The 26232-nt window shown below is 39.7% G+C and overlaps 1 protein-coding gene across 4 annotated transcripts in view; it reads left to right on the top strand.

Annotated features, from left to right (window-relative positions):
• The window catches only part of PRKDC (protein kinase, DNA-activated, catalytic subunit), a 183684-nt gene that overhangs the window by 30393 nt on the left and 127059 nt on the right, over positions 1–26232 (top strand). For all 4 annotated transcript variants that reach the window (XM_032296353.1, XM_032296350.1, XM_032296349.1 and 1 more), the window contains exons 16-26: positions 331–483; positions 2068–2183; positions 2857–3016; positions 3680–3766; positions 4944–5063; positions 5489–5648; positions 14076–14182; positions 17064–17154; positions 18718–18881; positions 20914–21066; positions 25889–25996. In XM_032296353.1, the coding sequence (XP_032152244.1) occupies positions 331–483; positions 2068–2183; positions 2857–3016; positions 3680–3766; positions 4944–5063; positions 5489–5648; positions 14076–14182; positions 17064–17154; positions 18718–18881; positions 20914–21066; positions 25889–25996 (1419 nt within the window). The remainder of the gene's footprint in view (positions 1–330; positions 484–2067; positions 2184–2856; positions 3017–3679; positions 3767–4943; positions 5064–5488; positions 5649–14075; positions 14183–17063; positions 17155–18717; positions 18882–20913; positions 21067–25888; positions 25997–26232) is intronic.

Here is a 26232-nt window from a genome sequence, read left to right as displayed (position 1 = left end):
CATATTTGTGTTTATACATACACATCTACAAATTAATTGGGGTAAATGCTTTGACAAGGATTCACCTAAATCTTCTCAGTTACCACTGTGTACATAAGTATTTGTTGCATGACTAGATAAATGATATCTGACTGAAATGATGCGGTCATAATAATTTAGGAAGGTATCTTGCAGCTTGAAAACTTCCAGGTAAATCTGCTACAGTTTATAATCACTGTTGCCATAATACCCAAATCTGCACATACATCTGTATATGTGTTTTAATGCTTATAAAATACTCATACTTTTTTGCACAAGATTTTGAAGTTTATTGTTTTTCTTTATTTAAAGGATTCTATTTTAGCAGATGAAGCATTTTTCTCTGTGAATTCCTCCCATCAAAGCCTGAGTCATTTACTTTATGATGAATTTGTAAAATCTGTTTTGAAGATTGTTGAGAAATTGGATCTTACACTAGAAACACAGACTGCTGGGGAACAAGAGGTTCGAAATTTTTATCAATAGTACTTTTTCATCATCTTTGTACCAACTGTCTTTGCATATAAATAATCAGGGCCTAGTAACACATTTGTAGAGGACTGGAGAAAATTGTTTTCTTCAGGATTATTATGTGATATTGATGCTTTTTTGTTGGATGTAACCTACTGTATAGAAAATGTTATTACTAGATGGCTCAAGAAGTAATTGATATATTAACACGTTAATTTTTTTGGAAAAAGTTATTTACTAGGCTCATTTATTTCTTATTCCTTAGCAATAGTAAAGAGTGACAGAAGTCTTATTTTGTGTAGAAATGACTTTGTGTAGGATTAGGGAAGCCTGGGGTTGCTCTTGTTTATAGTTAAGGAAACTCCAAATTGTGGTACAAGGTGGTAAATGTGTTCCTGAGATAGTAGAATATAGGTAATAGACAGAGAAACAAGAAAATGCCCTCCTGTTCTTTTGCATCCCATTTTCCTAGCCTGGGTTAAAGATAAGTCATAGCTTAAGGCTACCAGCCTGGAGTTGCCTTGCTCTTCTTGCCTGAGGCAACTGGACTCCATAGTAATTAGGCTGGTGAGAAAGAGCTGAGATCCCGGCAAGGCCTCTCCCTTGCTTTCTACTGCAATGATTGTTTCAGACTAGATGGTACTGATTAGAGTTCATGCATCAGTACCTCCACTGTAGTCCTGAGATAGACAAGAGGTAATGGGGAGGATGCACATAGGAAACATGACGTCCGTGGCAACGTCAGCTTTGTTGCACTTGCAGTATTCTATTTTCATGTTGGGTGATAGGTAACATCATCAATGTGTACTTTATTGCTGTCTGTGCTTTGCATATGTCTAAAATAGTTTTATTTAAAAAAAAAAAAAAAAAACTTGCTGAAAGGGACTTCCTGGAACTATGTCAGCTGACAGACCTGCATTTTAGAACATGTGTGTATGTTCATTGCTGTCTTCAGTGGCTTCCCTTTCTCCTCTGTTCCCTGGCCTTCCAGTTTCATTCCAGCAGATCTATGACCACCTGTTAACACTTCCCAGATACCTTTGGTCTCCAGCCTCCTCCTCCCTTCTTGGTTCCTGTTCTCTATTTCTAACTACTTGTTTAACATTTGAATTTGAATACACAGTTGTGTTCGGCAACACAATTTGGTGACACAAACTTAACGTGTTTAAAACTGATCTTCCTGCACTTCACAAAATACCATATTTTTCGTTTATCTTAATACTGTTCATAATTTCTGTATTTCACTGTTTCTTCACTTGAAATCTCCAAGTCACCTATTAAAATTCTGTCTCTGTCAAGGCATTATTGCTAGCTTCATCAAGCAGTGCTGCCCTCCTGGCATTTTTGTGTTTGACCCATTCTTTCATCACTTCCCTTGAGTCCTTTTCGTGAGCGCCTTCTGCAAGTCCTGCCCTTCTCATCAGACTGTAGCTCTTGAGCTCCCATCTTGGTCTTTCTTGCTGTTGCGTTCTTTCTACATAGCATGGGTCCTAGACTGTGAAGTCAGTTGGAAAGTTATTTGTTGAGTGATTTGTGATTCAATGGTACAGTGTTTGTTTGCTGCAATTACTCTTTAAGAACGGAGATGAGGCGCCTGGTGTTTGGGTGATCCCGACTTCAGATCCAGCGGCTAACTTGCATCCAGCTAAACCTAAAGATTTTTCGGCTTTCATTAACCTGGTGGAATTTTGCAGGTATTTTGTAAAAATTTAATTATTTAAGAATAAAAATGATTATTAGTAATTGGCTGTAAATTCCTCTTATAGATATAAGAAAGGAAATAATAGAAGACTTAAAATCTATCATTGATTATATAGATCTTCAAAATATATCTAAGTGTACCACCTTACAGTTTTCATTATTTATTTTTTTGAGATGGAGTCTCGCTTTGTCAGCAGGCTGGAATGCAGTGACATGGTCTCAACTCGCTGTAACTGCTGCCTCCCAGGTTCAAGCGATTGATTCTCCTGCCTCAGCCTCCAGAGTAGCTGGGACTACTGGCACACGCCACCATGCCCAGCTAATTTTTTTTTTTTTTGTATTTTTAGTAGAGATGGGGTTTCGTCATGTTGGCCAAGATGGTCTAATGATCTCTTGACCTTGTGATCCACCCGCCTCTGCCTCCCACAATGCTGGGATTACAGGCATGAGCCACCGCACCCAGCTCCGTTTTCATTTTTTTTTTATATTTGAAAGATCCTCAGGTAGAGAAAATGGGTTATAGATATATCTAAACATTTTATGTATATCGAAAATTGTTGTGATGGAATTGTAGCTTACACTTGTTTATGTTCCTTATACTTATAAAGCTAAATACGATTAGTATGATAACAATTTCTACCTTCAATTTCTAATTTGTTTTTGCAGAGAGATTCTCCCTGAGAAACAAGTTGAATTTTTTGAACCGTGGGTGTACTCATTTTCACATGAGTTAATTTTACAGTCGACAAGGTTGCCCCTCATCAGTGGTTTCTACAAATTGCTTTCTATTACAGTAAGAAATGCCAAGAAAATAAAATATTTTGAGGTGAGTCTTTTTTGCAGGGCATTGAATCTTCTTGTGTTTTTTTTTTTAGGTCATGAGTCATAAAATGTGTGATTATGGCCCATGCTGTTTTAAAGTCTACTAATTTTATTATATGTATTTAATAAAATGATGAGTGGCAGTTGGATAGCACTCTAAAAACTTAGCAGCATTTTTTGCCCTGATGCTCAAGCACCTGGCTAATTATATAAGATTAACAAGGCCTCTTAAAGTGTGGTCCTGGGACCAGCAGCGTTGAGCATTGCTTTCTGCATCAGAAGCCCTGGGGGGTGGTCTCTGCCACTTGTGCTAGCAGCTGCCAGGTGATTCTGGCACCTAGTGAAGTTTGAGAACAACTGAATTAGCATTCTGGAGGCTCCAGTCAGTAACTTGTGGAGCCCACCTGGGTGATTACAGAGTGAGATGGAGAAGAGGGAATGGATTTAGCTGTATCCATGGCTTCTGACTAGCTTCTGCCTTCCCCCTTCTTGTACTGACTGGCCTGTGACTTGAAATGTCTGCAGAGCTGATTCTCCCTCCGGTCTGCACTAGATTTTGGTAACTTGAAATGGATTTGCGCCTTTGAAGACAAGCTGGGAAGTACTGGATTAGGATACAGTCTCCAGATTCTTGTGCAGTGTACTAACTTGCTGTTTTATTTGACAGGGAGTTAGTCCAAAGAGTTTGCAGCACTCTCCTGAAGACCCAGAAAAGTATTCTTGCTTTGCTTTATATATGAAATTTGGCAAAGAGGTAATTTTTAAATAATTTATCTTAGTGTTATCATGAGCTATTGTTAAATGAATGTCTATTGAAAAAATCCTAGTGATCATAAATAATCTAATTATTTTAAGAATTGGTACCGGGCACGGTGGCTCATGCCTGTAATCCTAGCACTTTGGGAGGCTGAGGTGGATGGATCAGAAGGTCAGGTGTTTGAGACCAGCTTTACCAACATGGTGAAACCCCGCCTCTACTAAAAATATAAAAATTAGCTGGGTGTGGTGGCGTGAGCCTGTAATCCCGGCTACTCAGGAGGCTGAAGCAGGAAAATCACTTGAATCTGGGAGGTGGAGGTTGCAGTGAGCCGAGATGGTACCATTGCGCTGCTTCCTGGGTGACAGACTTCCTCTCAAAAAAACAAAAATAAACAAATTGGGCTGGGTTGGGAGGCTGCGGGAGGAGAACTGCTTGAATCGGGAGACAGAAGTTCCAGTGAGCTGAGATGGTTCCACTGCACTACAGGTTGGGCAACAGAGCAAGACACTGTCTGAAAAAAATATAAAAACAAAAACTGATTTGCTAAATCTAGAGTGGGGGTATGTCTTAAAAAAATGAATAGAGGAAATTATTGTGCTTCAAAAGTCCTCAGCTAGGTGCAGTGGCTCATGCTTGTAGTACCAGCACTTTGGGAGGCCAAGATGGGCGGATCACTTGAGGGTAGGAGTTTAAGACCAGCCTGACCAACGTGACGAAATCCCTTCTCTACTAAAAATACGAAAAATTAGCCAGATGTGATACTATGCGCCTGTAATTCTAGCTACTCGGGAGGCTGAGGCAGAAGGGTCACTTGAAGGGAGGTAGAGATTGCAATGAGCCAAGATTGAGCCATTGCACTCCATCCTGAGTGACAGAGCAGGACTCTACCTTAAAAAAAGAAAAAAAGTTCCTCAGGCTCTTTTAACATAATTCAGTTGAGTAATGGCAACTCAAGATGAAATAGATTCTTGCTTTTCCATGTAGTAGGAATTATGCATTTCAACAAATTAACTTTCCTGGAGGTTAGTGCATAATTTGTAAGTGAATGTGGTCTTGTCAATAAAGGCTACAAGCCCATTTTTTGTATTTGAGAATAGGGCAAATATTTTTTAGTTGATTTTCAAAAGTAGGCTCTATTCAGATACACAGCACTGTCTTCCTTCTTGTTTAGGTGGCAGTTAAAATGAAGCAATACAAAGATGAACTTTTGGCCTCCTGTTTGACCTTTCTTCTGTCCCTCCCACATGACATCATCAAACTCGATATTAGAGCCTATGTTCCTGTGCTGCAGGTAGGTGTTATCTTGAAGAGAGCCACATCTTCATCACTGTTGTGAGTCCTAGAGCACATGGAAACACCATGCTCTTGCCCTGGCAGTCCCAGCAGGCGCTTCCCAGCAGGCACAACTGGGTCAGGGTCTGCTTCTGCCACTTACTGGCTTTGGGACTTAGACCCTTGGTGACTTCTAAGCTGCACTTGGAGGTCGATGTGAGAGTTAAACCTGTGTGTCTTGAAAGTTTTGCAGTGTACCACAGTCACAGAGACAGCTGCTTGCTTTCCTCCTAATTTCCTGGACTAGACCCACTTACCTCCAGCAGTGTCTGGTGTCCGACATTAAAAGGAGTATTCATTAGAAACCACAATTAATTGGTATGTTTTTTCTTTAAATCTTATATTTCCTGCGTTTCCGATTAACTTGTTTGTATTAACATACAGATGGCTTTCAAACTGGGCCTGAGCTATGCCCCCTTGGCAGAAGTAGGCCTGAATGCTCTGGAAGAATGGTCAGTTTACATCCACAAACATGAAATGCAGCCTTATTACAAAGATATTCTCCCCTGCCTGGATGGATACCTGAAGATTTCAGCCTTGTCAGGTAAGGTTTAGAAGAATTGCTCTGTGTACTGTAATTAAAATGGAAATGGAATAGCTATAATAGGTAGGACTGTATTTTTGTAACTTCTGAAATTTAAACCCAACATGTTCAAAATATGTTTGATTGCTATTTTTGTAATTTCTCTTATTTATCTGAACATAATTGGGATGACTAAGAAATATAGTTGAGATATTAAAAATATTTTTCATTTATTTATAGCTTACTAATATTTATAAAATCTTCAGTAATAAGGACTGTCTTAAATACCTTGGGACTTTTTATGGCTCCTAATACACTGCTTTGCAAAAAATCTTGTTGAATAAATCAGTCAGGAATAAAACCTTTAGAAAGTTCAATAGTAATTTTGTATTTTAATTTCACTAGATTTTTATTGCTTTTTAGAACTGATGAAGCACACTAATTGTAGCTAATTAAAAATTGGGGAAAAAATGTCATGATAGAAAAATTAGGTTTGGGAAAAGAGTCAAAGAAACAAGTTATCTGGCCAGGTAGAAATATTACTAGTCAAGAAAAGAAAAAGTAGAACTTCAGAGTCAGGGTGGGGGCACAGACTTATTTAAACTGGAATGAAAAGAGGCATTGTCATCTGATGGAAGCAAAAAGAAAGATTCCATTGGGAGAAAGACTGAAGTATTTTTAAGAATTTGAACTTTACTGTCTTAAAAGTAGAAGTCAATTGTTAATTTGTAAGTTTTTTTTTTTTTTCATGAGGCCAAGAAAAGAAATATAGAAAAAAAGTGGTGAGGTTTTACTTATGTAAATCATTATTTTATTGTTAAATCTTATTGGCTTGGAAATACTCTGTGAAGGTTGTGACAGATTTCATTCACCATGTCTGGTTTTTGGGACATCCTCGGTATATATGCAGAGTTCATGAAGAAAGAGTCACAATTTTTAAAGATTATAATAACAAGTATATTTTAGAGACCAAAACCACAAACTAGTTAACTATATAGCTTTTAAAATTCACATTTATATAAGGAGTGCCATTTTTTGAGTATTCATGACAAATATATTACTTAAATGAATGTATCTGATAACATATCTTTGTAGTATTTTCTTTCTTGAGTCCTGTTAAGTAACTCATTGAAAAGATTTGTTTTAGATTAATAAAGGAAGTTACTGTGATTTTTTTTTTTTTTTTTTTTTGAGACGGAGTTTCGCTCATGTTACCCAGGCTGGAGTGCAATGGCGCGATCTCGGCTCACCGCAACCTCCGCCTCCTGGGTTCAGGCAATTCTCCTGCCTCAGCCTCCTGAGTAGCTGGGATTACAGGCACGCGCCACCATGCCCAGCTAATGTTTTGTATTTTTAGTAGAGACGGGGTTTCACCATGTTGACCAGGATGGTCTCGATCTCTTGACCTCGTGATCCACCCGCCTCGGCCTCCCAAAGTGCTGGGATTACAGGCTTGAGCCACCGCTCCCGGCCCTACTGTGATTATTTTAAACGATTTGCGTGTTAAACAGAAGTACTCTCAAGGTGATTTGATAATTGAGAAAAGCAGAAAGTAAGCAAAATTAGGTGACAAAAGTTACTGTTTTAAACTTTTTTTTGATATATCAAACTTTCAGAACAATTGCCTGAACAGTAAGAAGAACTCCATGTGTTCCGTCTAGATTCACCAGTTATTAAGATTTTGTACCATTTGTGTTATTCCCTGTACTTTCTCTGTTGTATGCATGTGCATGTTTTTATATTTACATGGGACATGTAAAACAGTTTTTTCAGAACTGTTTGTGAATAAGCTGAAGATGTTATAGATCTTGAATGTGTCATTGTATATTTCTTAAGAGCGAGGATGTTCTTTTACATAACTGCAGTATCATTATCAAAATCAGGAAAAATAACATGGGTACATACTCTTTCAAATTATAGTCCATGTGCAGGTTTTTCACTTGTCCCATTAATTTCTTTTTTAGTGACACCTGTAGGCTCATGTGTTACTTTTAGTTGTAACTCTTCAGCCTTCTTTAATGTGGGATAGTTCTTCAAGCTTTTTTAGTTCTCATGTCCTGACATTTTTGAGGGCTGTAGGCCAGTTATTTTGTACAGTGTCCTTCCACGTGGGTTTGTCTGGAGTTTCCTCTTGGTTAGTTTTGGGCTGATGCTAGGTCCTTTTAGGACAGTTAGTGCCTTTGCTAGCTGTTTTCACTCTAACCAGTTGGCCAGTGTTTGCATTATCTTTTTGTGGTTGTCAAGTTACTATTTCTCCCTCTTTGTGAGTTAGTAATTTGAAGCCTTCCTAGAGTGATCAGTCCTGAGTTCTTTAGGTGGTACAGAGGAAGGTAGATACTGGGCAGGGGGAGGTCCCAGGTGCTCTCGAGGATGTGAGGAGGGCATGCCTTAAGGGGTGGCGTGGCGTGGAGTCCACCAAGCAAGATGAGGTACCCACATGTTGGGACAGCTGTCTAGGATGTCAGGGTGCAGGCTGGGCGAGGAGGGGATGGAGATAGTAGTTTGGTTACATACAGGGAATTGAATAAATACATAAATTCATTGAGAATAAAAGAAACTAGGTGTCTCATGTTGAAGTGAGCTACAAATACAGAAAGACAGGAAACTGGAATGGACACGGGGGAGGTGCATTGGAAGTGGGTATATCGGTGTGAACTGATGGTCCTCCTTCTCTCTCTCCCCCTCCCCAGTTACATATGTACATTCACATATGGATGCATCTAAATAAATGTGGAAATAGAACTGAGAGGGAGAGAGAGATAGAGTGTGCATGTGCGTGTGTGTATGTGAGAGACAGAGATACACGTACTCTGTCCACTGAAGGGGCCTTCCTGGGAGCGTGGTACCTGAATAGAAACAAGCAAACCTGGCATCTGGGTCATGGCCTCCAAATCTCATTTTCTTTTTTATGTTTTTTTTTTTCTTTGAGACAGAGTCTTACTCTGTTGCCCAGACTAGATTGCAGTGGTGCAGTCTTGGGTCACTGCAACCTCTACCCAGTGGGCTTAATTGATCCTTCCACCTCAGCCTCCCAAGTAGTTGAGATTACAGGCATGCACCATCATGCCTGGCTAATTTTTGTATTTTTAGTAGAGATGGAGTCTCACTATGTTGAACAGACTGGTCTCCACCCCCTGACCTCAAGTGATCTGCCCAGTTTGGCCTCCCAGAGTGGTGGGGTAAGCCATCACGTCCAGCCCTACAGCTCATTTTACATTAATGGAACCCGGACTCGTTGGTTCCAGCCTGGGGCCAGGAAAATATATTATGAACTTAGAATACTATATTTTATAGAACATCCAGAAAGTAAGAACCTATTCAAAGAATGATGGGGGAAGTGTCACAGGCAAAATAAGTGATGATTTGAGCATCAAAATAAATACTTCGGAAACATTATAATCCATGGAATCAAATAGGAAGCAATGAGCATGTACAGATATAAGTAAGTAAAATGAGCAAGTTAAAGTTTCCTAGTGGGGTTTGTTTTTTTTGTTTGGTATGTAGTAAGTTCTTGTAAACTTAGCTTAAAATAGCACCTGTGAATTATTTCATAGATTTGTAGGACACAAGTCCAGATGGGCTGAGGCATATGGCTGAAATCAAGCAGTTGGCTAGGCCAGGCTTATTCACTCCCCATCCAGGTTGTTGCCAGGATTCAGTTTCATGTGATTGGTGGACCGAGGTTCCTGTCTCCTTGCTGACTGATGGCTGGAGTGTGATTCTCAGTTTGTGGAGGCCTCTGAGTGTCCTAGGTGGCCCCTGCACCTTCACAGCCAGCATGACACTTTCAATTCCTTGTATGCTCCAAGTCTGACTTCCTTTTCTAATACTTGCTGCAGAAAACTACTTTGAAGGGGCTTGTGTGATTAGCTTAGGACCACTTGGATGATCTCTCTTCTGCCATTGACATAATAGTTATGGGAGGAACTCCAGAAGCAGGTCATGAAGCTGTCTTAAAATTCAGTCTACCACACATGGTTTTAAAGTACCTCACTCAAACACGTACTAATGATTGAGAGTGAAAATAGTGACTTTACAGCAGAGACACCTGGTAGAGCCCTTCTTAGCTCATTGACTAGCAGTCAGACTTGTGGGCCACACGTGTGTCCTGATGTGGCTTGCTGAGGGGATCTCAGTGCCACTCTGGGCCTCTCCTGCTAAAGACACACGGCCTGAATCTCCTTTTTCAGACAGTGAAGTCAGCGTAAAGGTCAGAAGTTTTTTTATAAGTCAGCGAATTTTTTGCTATCTTGGCAGATTACGTAGAAAGAATAACTTCTTGGCTGAGCACAGTGGCTCATGCCTGTAATCCCAGGACATCGGGAGGCTAAGGCATGTGGGTCACCTGAGGTCAGGAGTTTGAGACCAGCCTGGCCAACATGATGAAACCCCACTTCTACTAAAAAGACAAAATATTAGCTGGGCATGGTGGTGCACCCCTATAATCCCAGCTACTCAGGAGGCTGAGACAGGAGAATTGCTTGAACTCGGGAGGTAGAGGTTGCAGTGAGCAGAGATTGGGCCACTGCACTCCAGCCTGGGCCACAGAGAGTAGAGATTGGGCAATGCCCTCCAGCCCGGGCCACAGAGATAGACTTTGTCTCAAAGAAAAAAAAAAAAAAAAAAAAAAAGAGAAGAAAGGCTTCTCATGGTATAGGCGAAGACCTTAATCATTAAGCCAAAGAAGGAAACTTTTCAAGGTTGAGTGACCTTTGCTAGAAATTTAACTCATTTCAAATTATCTTTTCAGAGTCATATAGTTACTTTCCAAGATGGGTCCTGTGTTACGTCCCTGCATATTCTGAAACCTGTTGGCATAACTTTCAAACGCCAGTTTCCAGGGAATCTGGGAGATGAAAACTATTCTTATGGAAATACTGAGATGTAATGCAATGTTAACATGATTTCCAAATTAGTCAATAAGTCTTTAAAACATTGTTTCTGTTTCCAATATGGTAACTGCTACTAGTTTTAACCCACAAAAGGAAGATCTGTGGAGTAACTCCCAACTCTGGAAAGAGATCCAGATCCCAAAAAGCCTGAGACTCACTGTTTTATGAGAAACTATCCTCCTTCCTTAAAAATAAAAAGCAGGCTAGGTGCGGTGGCCCACACCTGTAATCCCAGGTACTATTTTGAGTGACTGAGGGAGGAGGATCACTTAAGGCTAGGAGTTCAAGACCAGCCTGGACAACATAAGGCGACCTCATCTTTACAAAAATTTAAAAATTAGCTGGATGTGATAGTACAAGCCTGTGGTTTCAGCTACTTGGGTGGCTGAGGTGTGAGGATTGCTTGAATCTGGGAGGTTAAGCCTGCACTGAGTCATGATTGTACCACTGCACCATAGCCTAGGTAACAGAGTGAGACCCTGTCTCAAGAAAGGAAAAAGAAAAATCAGATTAGGTGCTATGGCTCATGCCTGTAATCCAAGAAAAAAAAAAAAAAAAAAAAACCAGGTCGGGTGCAGTGGTTCACGCCTGTAATCCCAGCACTTTGGGAGGCCAAGGTGGGCAGATCACCTGAGGTCAGGAGTTCAAGACCAGCCTGGCCAACGTGACAAAACCCCGGTTCTACTAAAAATACCAAAATTATCTGGGTGTGGTGGCGTACACGTGTAATCCCACCTACTCGGGAGTCTGAGGCAGAATTGCTTGAACCTGGGAGGTGGAGATTGCAGTGAGGGGAGATCATGCCATTACACTCTAGCCTGGGTGATAGAGCAAAAGACTCCATCTCGAAAAAGAAAAATGAAAAATAAAAACCCAAAAGCATGCATGCAATTGTAGTTCTGTACTATTTTTCTAATATAACCACACAACCTCTTGTTAATTTTGCAGCTTACTAAACTCATATTTCACCTGGAAAACTGGGGTGGGTAATTGATAAGAGCCTCATACACCGGCAGTATGAGACTAATGGAGCTCACACATACCACTGTCTGTGCCCCCCTGCAAGAGACAGTGCACACGCCTGTTAGCATGACCCAAGGCTCCCATCTCCAAGGACCTACGAAAGCAAGAAGGAAAAGCACAGAAACACAGAACTGTGCCTTTTCATCAGTATTTAAGTATTTTAGTAATATTTTGCTTAGAAATTATCAAAGTACCCAACTATCCAAAGTATCCATTAATTCAGTCAGTCCAAGCTTGGAAATTATGTAAAGATATTTGAGATTATCTTCCAGTTGGCATGCTACACAGTGTAATTACTGGGGAAATAAAAAGTTTAACCAGATAATGATTCAGTTTAGTTAGCCATAAACTTATATTTTTCATAATCTTAAAAGTTGTATAGGACTGTTTCAGATGTTTTAAAAGTTCTAGAGATGGATGTAGTGATGGTTGTACAACATTGTGAATGTAATTAATACCACTCAATTAGACACGTAAAAATGGTTAAAAAGTACATTTCATGTTATGTATAGTACACCACAATTTTTAAAAAGTTATGAGAAGTAATTTTAGCTTACTAGACTAAATAACTATAGAGAAAACAAACCCAAGTAGAATAAAGTATATGTTCATATTATATTTAATACTGATACATAAAATATTATTTATTTAAACCAAAATATTAAACTTGTCTGTTTACTATAGATGTGCCTTAATTATGTGAATATGGATTCCTAAATGATCCTGAGTTGAGAAAACTTTAAAGATTTTTAAAATCCAGCAAATTTAAAACACTGTTAGTTCAACTACTTTATTTTTGGAGAATTTTAGAAATCCATAATTTACATATCTGTATAAATCAGAGCAGAGCTCTTTTAATTTCAGAAACTTTATAATCTAATATTTTATAATCTAGTTTTTCAATACCCTCCAAATACAGGAGAACATTATACACAAAATTAGGTAGAGGCCTTTATTAACCATAGATACATAGATGCAAAGATACACAGAGAACTTAGTGAATAGTTTCAATTCTGCAATTTGAGCCGAAAGCCAGGAGATACAGACATAGAAAATACTGAATAGTCCAGATATCAAAGATCTGTTTTTCCCAGTGGACTAAAAATTCTTAACGTAACTGGAGTTAAAAAAAAAAAAAAAAAAACAAACCACCAAAAACTAGATTCTCTTATCATCTCTGGCCCATTAGAGAGTGGAACTCTAACATCTGTCATAGAAGGTCACCAGACGAACCACCCAATTATAGAAAGGAAAAGAACTAGCTAGAGAGACAGAGCAGAGGTAAAATCCCACTGCCAGGGATTCATTCTGGAACCAAGAGAAGAGTTGCTGGGGTTAAACCACCAGGAGGTGCCCTCCCACAGTGCAGCTCATCTGGCTGTGTCAGTGAATGCACGAACATCTCAGAACTGTTGGAAACGACTTTGTAGTTGCAGAACTGTGACTCTGCAGAGAGAAAATGAACGTGTCAAAGTTTATTTAATTCAGCAGTTAATAAGGGAACTAACAAAATGTTACAACTGGTTCCCATAACCTGAACCTAATCATGAGAAAACATTAGACAAATGCAAATGGAGGGACCCTGTATAAAATTACTGGCATATAATTTTTTAAATGTCTAAATTATGGAATGCAAGGAAATACTGAAGAATAGCTTCAGTCTGAAAGAGACTAAAGAGATAGGTCAACTAAGTGCAATATGCTGTCCTGATTAAAAACATACTTAGGTGAACTCTGAGTGGGGCTGAGGAGTGAATGTTGGTAATCTGGTTTGCATGGTTGTGGGGCCGTTGTGTGGGAGAATGTCCTATTGGAAAACACACATTGAGACATTGTGGGCAGTGGGGTATTGAGTTGGAGTCAGTGCCCTCAGTGCTTCAGGAAAGAAGCTATATACTCTTTGTCCTCTGTAAGTTTATGATTGCTTTAAAAAAAAAAAAAAAGGAATTTATGGGGGGGGTACTTTAACACTGTAAATATTCTTCTTTCTCCTCGAGCTCACCGTAATAGTTTAGTATTCACTGACAGTTCTTCCTGAATCAGTTCTTAAACGGTGGTAGTTACAAAACGGTGATTTTCTACCCCTATCATTTCTTTCATCCTGGTTGACATTCTATTGCAATAAATAACTTTCCCTATTATTTATCTATATTAGTAAGATTTGTGGATTCTTATTTTTTCAGTGGGTCTAATCTTTCGCCATTGTGATTGGTTTTGATGCTCAGATTGTCTGAGATTTGGCCCAGGTGTGATGCTTGGGAGCCACTGCTTGTGCCACAAGATAATTCAGGTTCTTCTTGACCCTGGAGTCAGCCGCTTCCTCAAGGAGGCATGTTCCTTTTGGCAGACAATGCTTTATGTTTAAAAACAACCACCATTTTGTATTTTTTGTTCTGGAAACTTACTTTTTAAAAATCTTAATTAAAATTAGGAATTTAATGTTTCTATTTGACAATATAATGTGTCCTCTCTAATGTGCATTAAATGAACGAATGAATGCTACTTTAAATGGATTTTTGTTTACTATTGATAGATGAGACCAAGAGTAACTGGGAAGTGTCTGCTCTTTCTCGGGCTGCCCAGAAAGGATTTAATAAAGCCGTATTAAAGCATCTGAAGAAGGCAAAGAACCTTTCATCAGTAAGCAGTTGTTTGTATTTTCTGTACCTTACATAATACAGAGATCAGATTCTAAACTTGTGAAAAGTAAAAATCTTCATTTAAAATGTTAGTTGTTTTTATGTACAAAGTAGAGCACAATATAGAAATAATTTTAATATATTGGCCAGGCATGGTGGCTCACACTTGTAATCCCAGCACTTTAGGAGGCTGAGGTCAGCGAATTGCTCGGTCCAAGCCTGGTGCAAGTTAGGAAGACCCTGTCTCCACTAAAAAATATAAAAATTAGCTGGATGTGGTGGCGCATGCCTGTGGCCTTAGCTGCTCTGGGGGCTGAGGAGGGAGAATCACCTGTGTCTGGGGAAGCTGAGGCTGTAGTGAGCAAGTTCACACCACTGCACTCCGGCCTGGAATGGGAGTGACCTGACTGAAAAAAAATTAATATATTTTTAGCCATGAAAATATAAACTATATTAACTATTTTGTTTACTTTTTTGGTCTTGCTTTTCTGTTTATCTCTGTCCTCAAATGTATTTGGTGGATAATCAGAGGTAAACTGGTTCATATTAAATAAGCAAGTCGGAATACTGATACCAGGGATACGTAAGACTTTCATTTATGACTAGATCTTAAATACGTTGTTTTATCAAGTTCAGTTCGTTTCAGTTTTCTTTTTTGTTCTTTTGGGTTTTTTGGGTTTTTTTTTTTGTGATAATTTCTTGAGGCCAGTTTTCTTGGGATGAGCCATATGATGTGATAGTCAGAATGATGTAAATAGAGAAAATTGAGTTAGAATATTTTGGAATGAACTAAAAATTAAAATTGGAAAAACTTTTAACATCTAAAAGTGATAATGCAAACTCTAGGGTCAGTTCTTCCTACATCATTATTTTGGGTACCTTTTGATTGAGAAACTAGAATGAAACTAGAAATGGCAGCATAAAATTTTTTATAATTTTATCACAGCAGGATAAAACAACTTGAATATATCTCTAGTTTTACAAGTAAAATTTCTTTTATTCTTACTGCTTTAATTTTGTTTTTGAGGCAGGGTCTCACATTATCACCCGGGCTGGAGTGAGGTGGTGTGATCTCAGCTCACCGCAGCCTCAATCTCCCAGACTCAAGTGATCTTCCTGTCTCAGCCTCCTGAGTAGCTAGGACCACAGGCGTGTGCCACAATACCCAGCTAATTTTTGTATTTTTTGCAGAGACAGGTTTTGCCGTGTTGCCCAGGCTGGTCTTGAACTCCTGGGCTCAAGCAGTCTGCCCAACTCAGCCTCCCAAATGCAGGGATTACAGGCTTGTGCCACTGTGCTTTGCCAAAATTTTTGTATAGATAGATACACAATGCCAATTCCTTAGGACCATGGTTCTCTAAGTATAGCTAGACCCTGGGTGATCCAGGGTGCAAGGCCAAAGCTATTTTTACTCTGTCTGTTTGCACCATGATATTATGCTAATCAAGCACTGTTGATTCCCTAGCATTGACTCTGAGCACAGATTTTTAAAAATATACTGTGTGAGGCAGTAGGTGCACATGAAGCAGGCCTGCATAGTGAAGTGTGACAGCTGTCTGGAGAAAAAGCACTGTATGGTGCTTTGAAACGGGAGTGAAGTAGCCACTGCTCTGTGGACACAATTTTTATTGAAATGACAACTGACACGCACACTGAGGTTATTCAGAGGTGGATGTGTGGCAGACATTTTCTCTAAAATGAACAGAGCCTGCCACTTCAAGGAAAACTTTTGAAAATCTGTTGCCAATGATAAAATTCAAGCTTTTAAGTGAGCTGTAAAATTTGGGAAAACTTGTAACTATTGCAAGTGAGTTTGATAGCTTCTTATTACTTAAAGTTTTTTTTTTTGAGACGGAGTCTCACTCTGTTGCTCAGGCTGGAGTGCAGTGGTAGCCTCTGCCTCCCAAGTTCAAGCGATTCGTCTGCCTCACACTCCTGAGGAGCTGAGATTGTAGGCGTGCAGCACCATGCCCAGCCAGCTTTTGTGTTTTTAGTAGAGACGGGATTTCACTATGTTTGTCATGCTGGTCTTTTACTCCTGACCTCATGATCCGCCCACCTTGGACTCGGAAAGTGCCGGAATTACGGGTGTGAGCCACTGCGCCTGGCCTAAGAGTTTTTCTTTAACATTGGTGATGATACTTGCTGATGTTATTTTTTGCGTATATGATGAAATGTGTCAACATGTGGGATACAATCCACTGAACGAGTATTTTCAGATGAGGAATACATAATGTTTCCAAATTATACATGGATGAAAAATCCACTGGAAGTGCAAGATCAGCCACTGGATTTTAAAGTAGTGGAGTACATAGAGTTCATGATAGCAATTCAGATCCCACATTGTAGCTAACCTTTAAGACACTACCGATGGTTCAGTTTTATTGTACTATCAAATAAGAATAACCACAGTTACCTAAAAAGACTATTTAAAATTTCCTGCCTGGTTTTCCAACTACATGTTGCTGTGAGGCTCAGACTGTCCCCCAGTGAGCTAGACTGTGAAGGGGTCTGCACTACTGTGAAACAGGATCACTTTGCCCATAGTTTTCGTTTCTTTGGAAAATATAGTTGCTTTTTATAAAAGTGTGTCATTTGTTAACATGTAATGGATTTAGTAGTTTTAATTAAATAAATATTTACATAATTTGTAGGTTTCAATTTCAAATGTCATTAATACTGATAAACAGGACCTACATAAAACAAAGCTCTTTGGGGGTCCTTGATATTTCTTAAGAATGGAAAGGATCCTGTCAAAAAGTTTGGAACTGCTGGTCTAGGAAATGGACATCTAATTGGTGGCAAAGAGTTTCTTCCTATCGACTTCTGTTTAATCTTTAACCCATTTGTAATCATATACATACAATTGTTCAAATTTACAGAGTGAAGCAATATCCTTAGAAGAAATAAGAATTAGAGTAGTACAAATGCTTGGATCTCTGGGAGGACGAATAAACAAAAATCTTCTGACAGGTAAACTTTCTTATATTTGTGCTTTTATTTAGATGTATCCAGGCTATAATATATTCTGAATGTTTACTTCTATATATGAGTTACATATTTTAAAATAAGATTATGAAGAATAATATCTTGCCTAATGAAATTCTTTGACTATATCCATAAAATTGGAGTAATTCAGTATACTAATAGAGCAAGTGTTCTAGCTTGTTAAGCATGTTACGTAGTTTGAAACAATGTAATCTGTTACTCTTTTCTATATTAAAGTGTCAAGAATTCCAAGTTAATCTTTTTGAGATAAATATTGTTAATATTTTTATATTTTTAGAAATTAAAAAATTGAGAATTATCATATTTGATTAGTAGGCTGGGTGTGATGGCTGTGGCCCATGATCCCAGCATTTTGGGAGGCTGAGGTGGGAGGATCCTGCCTGAGCTCAGGAGTTTGAGGCTAGCCTGGGCAATATCATAGCAAGAGGCTGTCTGTATTTTAATTTTTAAAAAAATCCACTTTTTGGTGGGGGTTGGGAATGGAGTCTTGCTCTGTCGCCCAGGCAGGAGAACAGTGGCACAATCTTGGATCACTGCAACCTCTACCTCCCGGGTCAAGGGATTCTCCTGCCTCAGGCGCTTCAGTGGGGATTACAGGCAGATGCCACCACTCCTGGTTAATGTTTTGTATTTTTAGTAGAGATTGGGTTTTACCATGTTGGCCAGGCTGGTCTTGAATTCCTGACCTCAGGTGATCCACCAGCTTTGGCCTACCAAAATGTTGGAATTATTGATGTGAGCCACCACACTCGGCCAAAAATCCACATTTTGATTAGTAAAAATTTATCTGTATTTTTACTTTTGAAATTTGGTGGTAAATATACTAGTGACTTTTGGTCATTTAGGGAGTTAGAGCCTGTATTTGTAAAGTGTTTTAATGAGGTTTTTTTTTTTAAAGAAAAATATTGTTCATTGACCTTTTTTCACAAAATACCTTAAGTAACTCTCACTGAATTTGGATATTAAACATTCAATACTATTAGGCGTGTTTAAAAGTGATTTTATGAGGCCAGGCACGGTGACTCAACGCCTGTAATCCCAAAACTTTGGGAGGCCAAGGCCAGTGGATCACGAGGTCAAGAGATCGAGACCATCTTGGCCAACATGATGAAACCCTGTCTCTACTAAAAATACAAAAATTAGCTGGACGTGGTGGCGCTTGCCTGTAGTCCCAGCTACTTGTGAGGCTGAGGCAGGAGAATTGCTTGAACCTGGGAGGCGGAGGTTGCAGTGAGCTGATACTGTGCCACTGCAATCTAGCCTGGTGAGAGAGCAAGACTCGTCTCAAAAAAAAAAAATAATAATTTTACTCTAAATTAAATAGACTGATTTTTAATATTTTAATTACATATCCGAGGCAAAAGAAAAGGGAAAGATGAAAAATGTGCTTCGCTTTAACAGAATGTAGAACAGCTGGCATTAGAAATGTTTCAATTTGTAAATAATTCTGACACTATTCTAATGCTAATAAAAAGAAAAAAAAATGTTCCGAGTGGAAAAACCCTCTTCTTAAATCTTTTCTAACAGTTACCTCCTCAGATGAGATGATGAAGAGTTATGTGGCCTGGGACAGAGAGAAGCGGCTGAGCTTTGCAGTGCCCTTTAGGGAGATGAAGCCTGTCATTTTCCTGGATGTGTTCCTTCCTCGGGTCACAGAATTGGCGCTGACAGCCAGTGACAGACAAACTAAAGTACTTCTATTTTTCATTTCACCCATTATGTAGAGCCTATTGCTTTAAAAATACATACTGGTTAGGAAATAGAGAACACACTTCAGCCATTCCAATATTAGAAGTTTTGTATTTTCTGTAATATAGTAATTAGAAAACTACTTATTAGAAGTCAGTGTCATTGATAAATGTAAGTTAAGCATAAATCATCTTAATGGATTATTGGGCTGGATGCAGTGGCTCATGCCTGTAATCCCAGTATTTGAGAGGCTGAGGCAGGCAGATCACTTGAGGTTAGGAGTTTGAGACCAGCCTGACCAGGATGGTAAAACCCCGTCTTTACTGAAAATACAAAAATAAGGTGTGGTGGCGTGTGACTATAGTCTCAGCAGCTCGGGAGGTTGAGGCAGGAGAATCCGTTTGAACCCGGGAGGCAGTGGTTGCAGAGCGAGTTGAGATTGTGCATTCCAGCTGAGCCACAGAGTGAGATGCTGTCTCCAAAAAAAAAAAAAAAAAAAAAAGCCTTTCAAAACGTTAATATACCAAAAGCTCTTCAATATATGAAATGCAATATTGAGGGCATTTACAAGTGATATTCAGTCTATGCTTGGTTATCCCCTTAACTTTGGGAGATTAGAAACAGATACTCTCAAATTTTCTTCCTGGCGTAGCATACTTTGGTGATATTGCAGGTTCCGCTCCAGACCACAGCAATAGAGTTAGTGTCTCTGCAGCCATAAAAAAGAATGAGTTCATGTCTTTTGCAGGGACATGAGTGAAGTTGGAAATCATCACATCATTCTCAGCAAACTAACAGAGGAACAGAAAACCAGACACCACATGTTCTTACTCATAAGTGGGAGTTGAACAATGAGATCACATGGACACAGGGAGGGGAACATCACACACTAGGGCATGTTGGGGTGGGGGGCTATGTGAGGGATAGCATTCGGTGAAATACCTAGGGCATATGACCGATTGATTGGTGCTGCAAACCACCAAGGTGCATGTATACCTATGTAACAAACCTGCACGTTCTGCACATGTATCCCAGAACTAAAAGTATAATAAAAACGAATAATTAAAAAAATATATCTTGGCCAGGCGTGGTGGCTCACACCTATAATCCCAGCATTTTGGCAGGCAGAGGCGGGCAGATTGCCTGACGTCAGGAGTTTGAGACCAGCCTGGCCAATGTAGTAAAACCCCATATCTACAAAAAATGCAAAAATTAGCTGGGCGTGGTGGTGCATGCCTATAATCCCAGCTACTCTGGAGGCTAAGGTAGGAGAATTGCTTGAACCTGGGAGGCAGAGGTTGCAGTGAGCTGAGATCGTGCCATTGCTCTCCAGCCTGGGTGACAACGACACTCGGTCTCAAAAAATATATATATATCTCAATGTAGCAAATCACATCAGTTTTTTGGTATTTCAGTACATGTAAAAGCCATGTTTACACTATACTGTGGTCTGTTTAGTGTGTAGTAGCATTGGGACTTAAAAAATACATTCTTCAATTTACATGCCCCAATTTAAAATACTGTGTTGCTTAGAAATGCTAACAAAGTGAGCATACGATGTGGGAAGAATTTTGCCAATAGGCTTTTTCAATGCAGGGTTGCCATAGACCTACAATTTGTTAAAAAATACATTGTGTCCAAAGCGTCATAAAATGAGGTATGCAAGTATTAATGTGTACATTTTCTATAGAACTTCAAAAGTATTTTTACTAAAAGTAATAGTTGAAAATGTGCTAACAGATGAAGCAAAGTTATATAGTTCTTTAATATGACAGCAGTGAAATATACTTCTCAAGAATGTATTGATGTCAATTTCTAAAGCTTTTAATTCTTAGTTCTTAGATAAAAACAAAGTGAACAGAATCACTAGTTTTGTACAACAAGAAATGCTTATTCTAGTTAATTTATATTTGTGTTGATAGTTATCTGCACTGAAATTTTTCTTCTTAAAGGGCCAAATTGAGTGACATTTCAAATATTCTCTTGTCATCAACATGATTACTTAGACTTTGCTGTCCTTCTGGTCTGTTTTAGGTTGCAGCCTGTGAACTTTTACATAGCATGGTTATGTTTATGTTGGGCAAAGCCACGCAGATGCCAGAAGGGGCACAGGGAGTCCCACCCATGTACCAGCTCTATAAGCGGACGTTTCCTGTGCTGCTTCGACTTGCATGTGATGTTGATCAGGTAAGGGCTTTGAATCTGAAACAGTCATAAAACTTTAAAAAGTTTGGTTTGTTTGGTTCAGTGGTTAGCAAGGCATGCTGCATATTGGAATTACTTGGAGATCATTAACAATACTGCTGCCTGGCTGCTACCCCAGGTGCTCTGGTTTAATCAGGCATGTTCATGACCTGGGCACAACCTGGGCACCAGGACTCCTAAAAGCTCTCCCCTCCACTTTTAGTGTGTCTCAAGAGTTTGGGAATTGTTGTTGTAGTTAAAAGTTACTGAGAGCCTGCCCAGGCATCTAACGGTGAGTCAGCTCTCACTCCTCTCATGGACGAATGTAGTTTTTCACAGGGGGAAGAATAGAGAAATTACCATGGGCCGGGAGCCCGGTGGCTTGCACCTACAATCCCAGCACTTTGGGAGGCTGAGGTGGGTAGATCACCTGAGGTCAGGAGTTCAAGACCAGCCTGGCAAACATGGTAAAACCCCCATCTTACCAAAAATACAAAAATTAGCTAGGCATGGCAGCGTATGCCTGTAATCCCAGCTACTAGAGAGGCTGAGGCAGGAGAATCACTTGAACCCAGGAGGTGGAGATTGCAGTGAGCTGAGATCATGCCACTGCACTCTAGGTTGGGCGACAGAGGGAGATGAGACTCATTCTCAAAATAAAAAACAAAAAAATAACCGAGGCTTATAGTCATGGAGGAGGTTGGAAATGCTGGCAAGTGGCCTATACCTGATGATTTTATGAACAAATCCTTCACTGCTGGCCATAAAGCAGAAAAAGATAAGAAATCAGGGTACATACATGAAACTGAAACGCAAGATCACCTGAGGTCGGGAATTTAAGACCAGCCTGACCAACATGGAGAAACCTTGTCTTTATGAAACATTAGCTGGGCATGGTGGCACATACCTGTAATCCCAGCTACTTGAGAGGCTGAGGCACGAGAATCGCTTGAACCTGGGAGGCGGAGGCTGCAGTGAGCTGAGATCATGCTACTGCACTCTAGCCCAGGCAACAGTGCAAGACTGTCTCCAAAAAAATAAATAAATAAATAATGAAAATGAAACACAAAACTCATTTATAATGCAGTTGGAAAATTCTGCAGTACACATGAGTGAATGTAGTCTAGCAGTATGTTCAGGTGTACCGTGATTAAGTGGAGTTGATGGTGAAAACTGGAAACTTGTGACAGAAATAGATTTAACGTAGCAGTGAACCTCTCCACGGAAGCCTGGGAGGCATTTGGCAGCTCCTGATAAACTAGTCATTTCACATGATCTTTAATCTGATAGAACGTCAGCCTGAATCTTAAGCAGCCAAGTCATCCTCTTATGTGAAGTACCGATACTCCCTTGTGCTTCTACCCAGCACAGGAGCACTGCCTATTTCTGGGAAGGGTCAGTGCTTCACTTGGAAGTAGTTATTTCCATGTTTAGCATCCGACCCTCTCAAGGCCTGTGAGTCCCCTGAGAGCATGGACAGAGCCTGATGTTCCTTTCTCTCTCTCGCTCTTCAGCATCTGCCTCAGCACTTGGCTCCTGGCAATCAAAAGATGATTGTTACTGGGCTAGTAAGGCTAGGACATCAGCCCTACTATTTGGGAAATTCCAGTCAATAATGTAAGATAAGAAAATCATAGGAATATTAGGAAGGAGAGAAGATTATTATTTTGAACATAATTATTTTCAAAAATCTGGAAGGCCAGGCTTAAGCATATCAGCTGATAAACCGATAAAGGAAAGCGCTGATAAATTATACACACAGAATTTTCATATATCAGCTATTTTGTTATGTTAGTCTCATTTAATTTATATATCAGTATTGATCACTTGAAAAATATGTCTATAACATCTTGTTGGTAACAGCATAAAAAGGTGTAGGAATAAACTTCAGTGTGCCAGGCAAATGTATTTTACAACTATAGAAGATGAATAGCGTATATACTTGAGTTAGAAGACTCATTACTGAAAAAAATATCAGTTTTCCCAAATTAATAGATAACGCTGGTGTAATTTCAGTAAAAAAATCCAGAATTAATTTTGTTTTTTTCACTTAAAAAAATTATCAGTCTGAAGGAATAATTGCTTGAGCCTAAGCAAGACCCATTTTGAAAGGTAGCGTGCTGGAGGGAGTCTTGTGTAGGAGATGTTAAAAAGGGGCCTTATGGAGTTTAAGAGGTTGAACCAGTGCACAGATGGCTTGGTAAGAGAGCTAGGTGCTGGGAAGTGGCCCCTTGTGTGTCTGTGAAAATTGCGTGTGTGGTAGGGGGTCATTTAAGTGGGAAATGGGTCATTTAATAAATGGTATTAGGTCAGTTGACTAACTGTTAAAGAAAAAATTCTGACATTCGTTAAAGATGTTAAGGCAAACTATTAAAGGGCCTATTCCAGTGGGCGTTTCCACTACTGGAGAGGGATGGGGTTCTACTCTAAATGCTCATTGACCAGGGAGATTAATAGCCGAGGAGTAGGGTCAGGGTCAGTGGTTGGAAAATCACTAAAAGGAAACGTCAGGCGTCAAGAGGATTTTGGCTGTACCAATCTAACAGTGTTACGGCAAAAACAAAACAAAACAAAAAATGTATATAAATAAACTCTTTTGAAAGTTAACAGTGGTTACCTTTGGGATGTAGGATTGTAGAGGGATGGTTTTCTATAATATAGGGGTATGTGTATATTGTATATATATCTAGCTATGTATACATGTATTTAAAAACTTCTGTACTAAGAGTAAAATAGTATGATACCTTTGTGGGGGAAAAAAAAAAGTGATGTTTTAAGACCAGGTTAACTTTTAAACTGAAAGTTAAGACCCTTTTATATTGATTAATCTTAAAAATTGCTTCATAGAGGCCAGTTGAAAAATTGGGGGAAAAAATAGCTTAAAAGGCTAAAAAAAAAAAAAACTCTTTGGAAGGGTCTCTATGTTGTTTAGCCTGAGCCCTGGGACATTTTGCATGGTTTTTGAGGTGTTATTAACTACAGTAGGGACATCTAATATCAAAGTACTTCATTGTTGAGCTCAGTAACTGGGGAATAAAACTCTCCCGGATGGCTCAGTGCTCTCATAAAAGCCGTGGCCTCTGAGGCAGAAATGTACAGGATGTCAGCTTTGGGAGTGTTTGCCTTAACTTCCACCACAAGCATTTTACTCTTTTTCTTTCCTTTTTTTTTTTGAATATGGAGTCTCACCCTGTCTGGAGTGCAGTGGCGCAATCTTAGCTCACTGCAACCTCCACCTCCCGGTGCAAGCCATTCTTCTGCATCAGCCTCCGGAGTAGCTGGGATTACAGGTGCCCACCACCACACCCAACTAATTTTTGGATTTTTAGTAGAGATGGGGTTTCATTATTTTGGCCAGGCTGGTCACGAATTCCTGACCTCAAGTGATCCGCCCTCTTTGGCCTCCAGAAGTGCTGGGGTTACAGGCACGAGCCACTGTGCCTGGCGATTTTTATCTTCTTTAAACACAGTGTCCCTCTGTCACCCATGCCGGAGTGCAGTGGCACAATCGTAGCTCCCTGGAGCCTCCATCTCCTGGACCCAAACCATCCACTTGTCTCAGCTTCCTGAGTAGCTGGGACTACAGGCACTCACCACCATGCCCAGCTAATTAAAAAATAATTTTTTTAGAGACAGGGTCTTGCTATGTTGTCCAGGTTCGTCTTGAACTGGCTTCAAACAACCCTCCTGACTTGGCCTCTCAAAATGCTGGGATTATGGATGTGAGCCCCGGTGCCTGGCCAGCATTTTATTTACTCTCATGTATAATGAGGATTAGATCTGAAGCAGTTTGTATAGTTATAATTGCTCTGATCCAATTCTCTTACTGCCCCAAGATGGTCACACCTTGACCAGGTCACTAGGTTACACTTCAAGCTTCCAGGAAGACAGGAGCTCTGCTTCTTTGGGTATGGGTTTACTTTTCAGAAGGAAGGAGTTCAGGCCTGGAGGCATCTTGGTTTTACAAAGCCAGAGGGCATGGGGCTGTCTGGCTCCTGGAGAGGCTTTATTTATGTTCCAGAAGATTAGACCTAGGATCCTTTTCATCCCATCTCTGTAGAGGTTTTTTTCCCCTTCTTTTGGCAGCAGTGGCAGAGGCAGTTTCCTCTTTGTCCTGAACATAAACAGATTAAATCTGTTTTTCTCTGTTCTTCCCCTGTAGTATAGGCTTTGAATTTGTGTATATAGGACATTGATTGGACTTTGGTTTTGTCACCACAAGGGGAACAGTTATGCTGTTAGGGAGCCACAGGATTGTTTCCTTTATATAATAGTTGAATAGTGATTATCTGTCTGTAATCCAGAATATCCCGTGTGCATATTGAAGATCAAATTACTAAGATGAGTATTAAAAACCCAACAATATCTACCCTAAGTTGCCCTTGCAATCAGAGGAACAATGAGCTTTAGTATGCGTATTTTTGATGGACTCTTCATCATGGAATTAAACAAGAAAAGGAAACTAATGGGACTGAGGATGGTGGCTCATACCTGTAATCCCTGCACTTTGGGAGGCTGAGGTGGGAGAATCACTTGAGGCCAGGAGTTCAAGGCCAGCCTGAGCAACATAGCAGGACTCTGTCTCTACAAAAAGAAAAAAATTTAAGTTAGCTGGGCATGGTGGGACATGCCTGTAGTCCTGGCTATTCTGGAGGCTGAGGTGGGAGGATCACTTGAGCCTGAACTAAAAAAGGAAACGAATACAATCATGGTGGTAGTATTCGTTAATTTTACCCCACTGCAAACGCCATTTAAATGGGACATGTTACAGTATAAAATTTCTTCAACATGAAGGGAATTAACTCTAATGATATTCTTTCTTCAGGTGACAAGGCAACTATATGAGCCACTGGTTATGCAACTAATTCACTGGTTCACTAACAATAAGAAATTTGAAAGTCAGGATACTGTTGCCTTACTAGAAGCTATATTGGTAAGTAATAGTTAATTCTTTTCCTTGTATTCCCATTGATTAGTTGTATTTGATGTTTGTTTATTTATGTTTTTGAGACACAGTCTCGTTCTGTTGCCCAAGCTAGAATGCAATGGCACGATCTTGGCTCACTGTAACCTCCTCCTCCCAGGATCAAGCACTTCTCCTGTTTCAGCCTTCTGAATAGCTGAGACTACAGGCGTGCCCTACCATGCCTGCCTAATTTTCTATATTTT

Source organism: Sapajus apella, unplaced genomic scaffold, assembly GCF_009761245.1.
Source record: "Sapajus apella isolate SASKATOON/1434 unplaced genomic scaffold, GSC_monkey_1.0 scaffold35, whole genome shotgun sequence".
NCBI classification, from domain to species: domain Eukaryota; kingdom Metazoa; phylum Chordata; class Mammalia; order Primates; family Cebidae; genus Sapajus; species Sapajus apella.
This window is presented reverse-complemented; position numbering and strand designations above follow the sequence as displayed.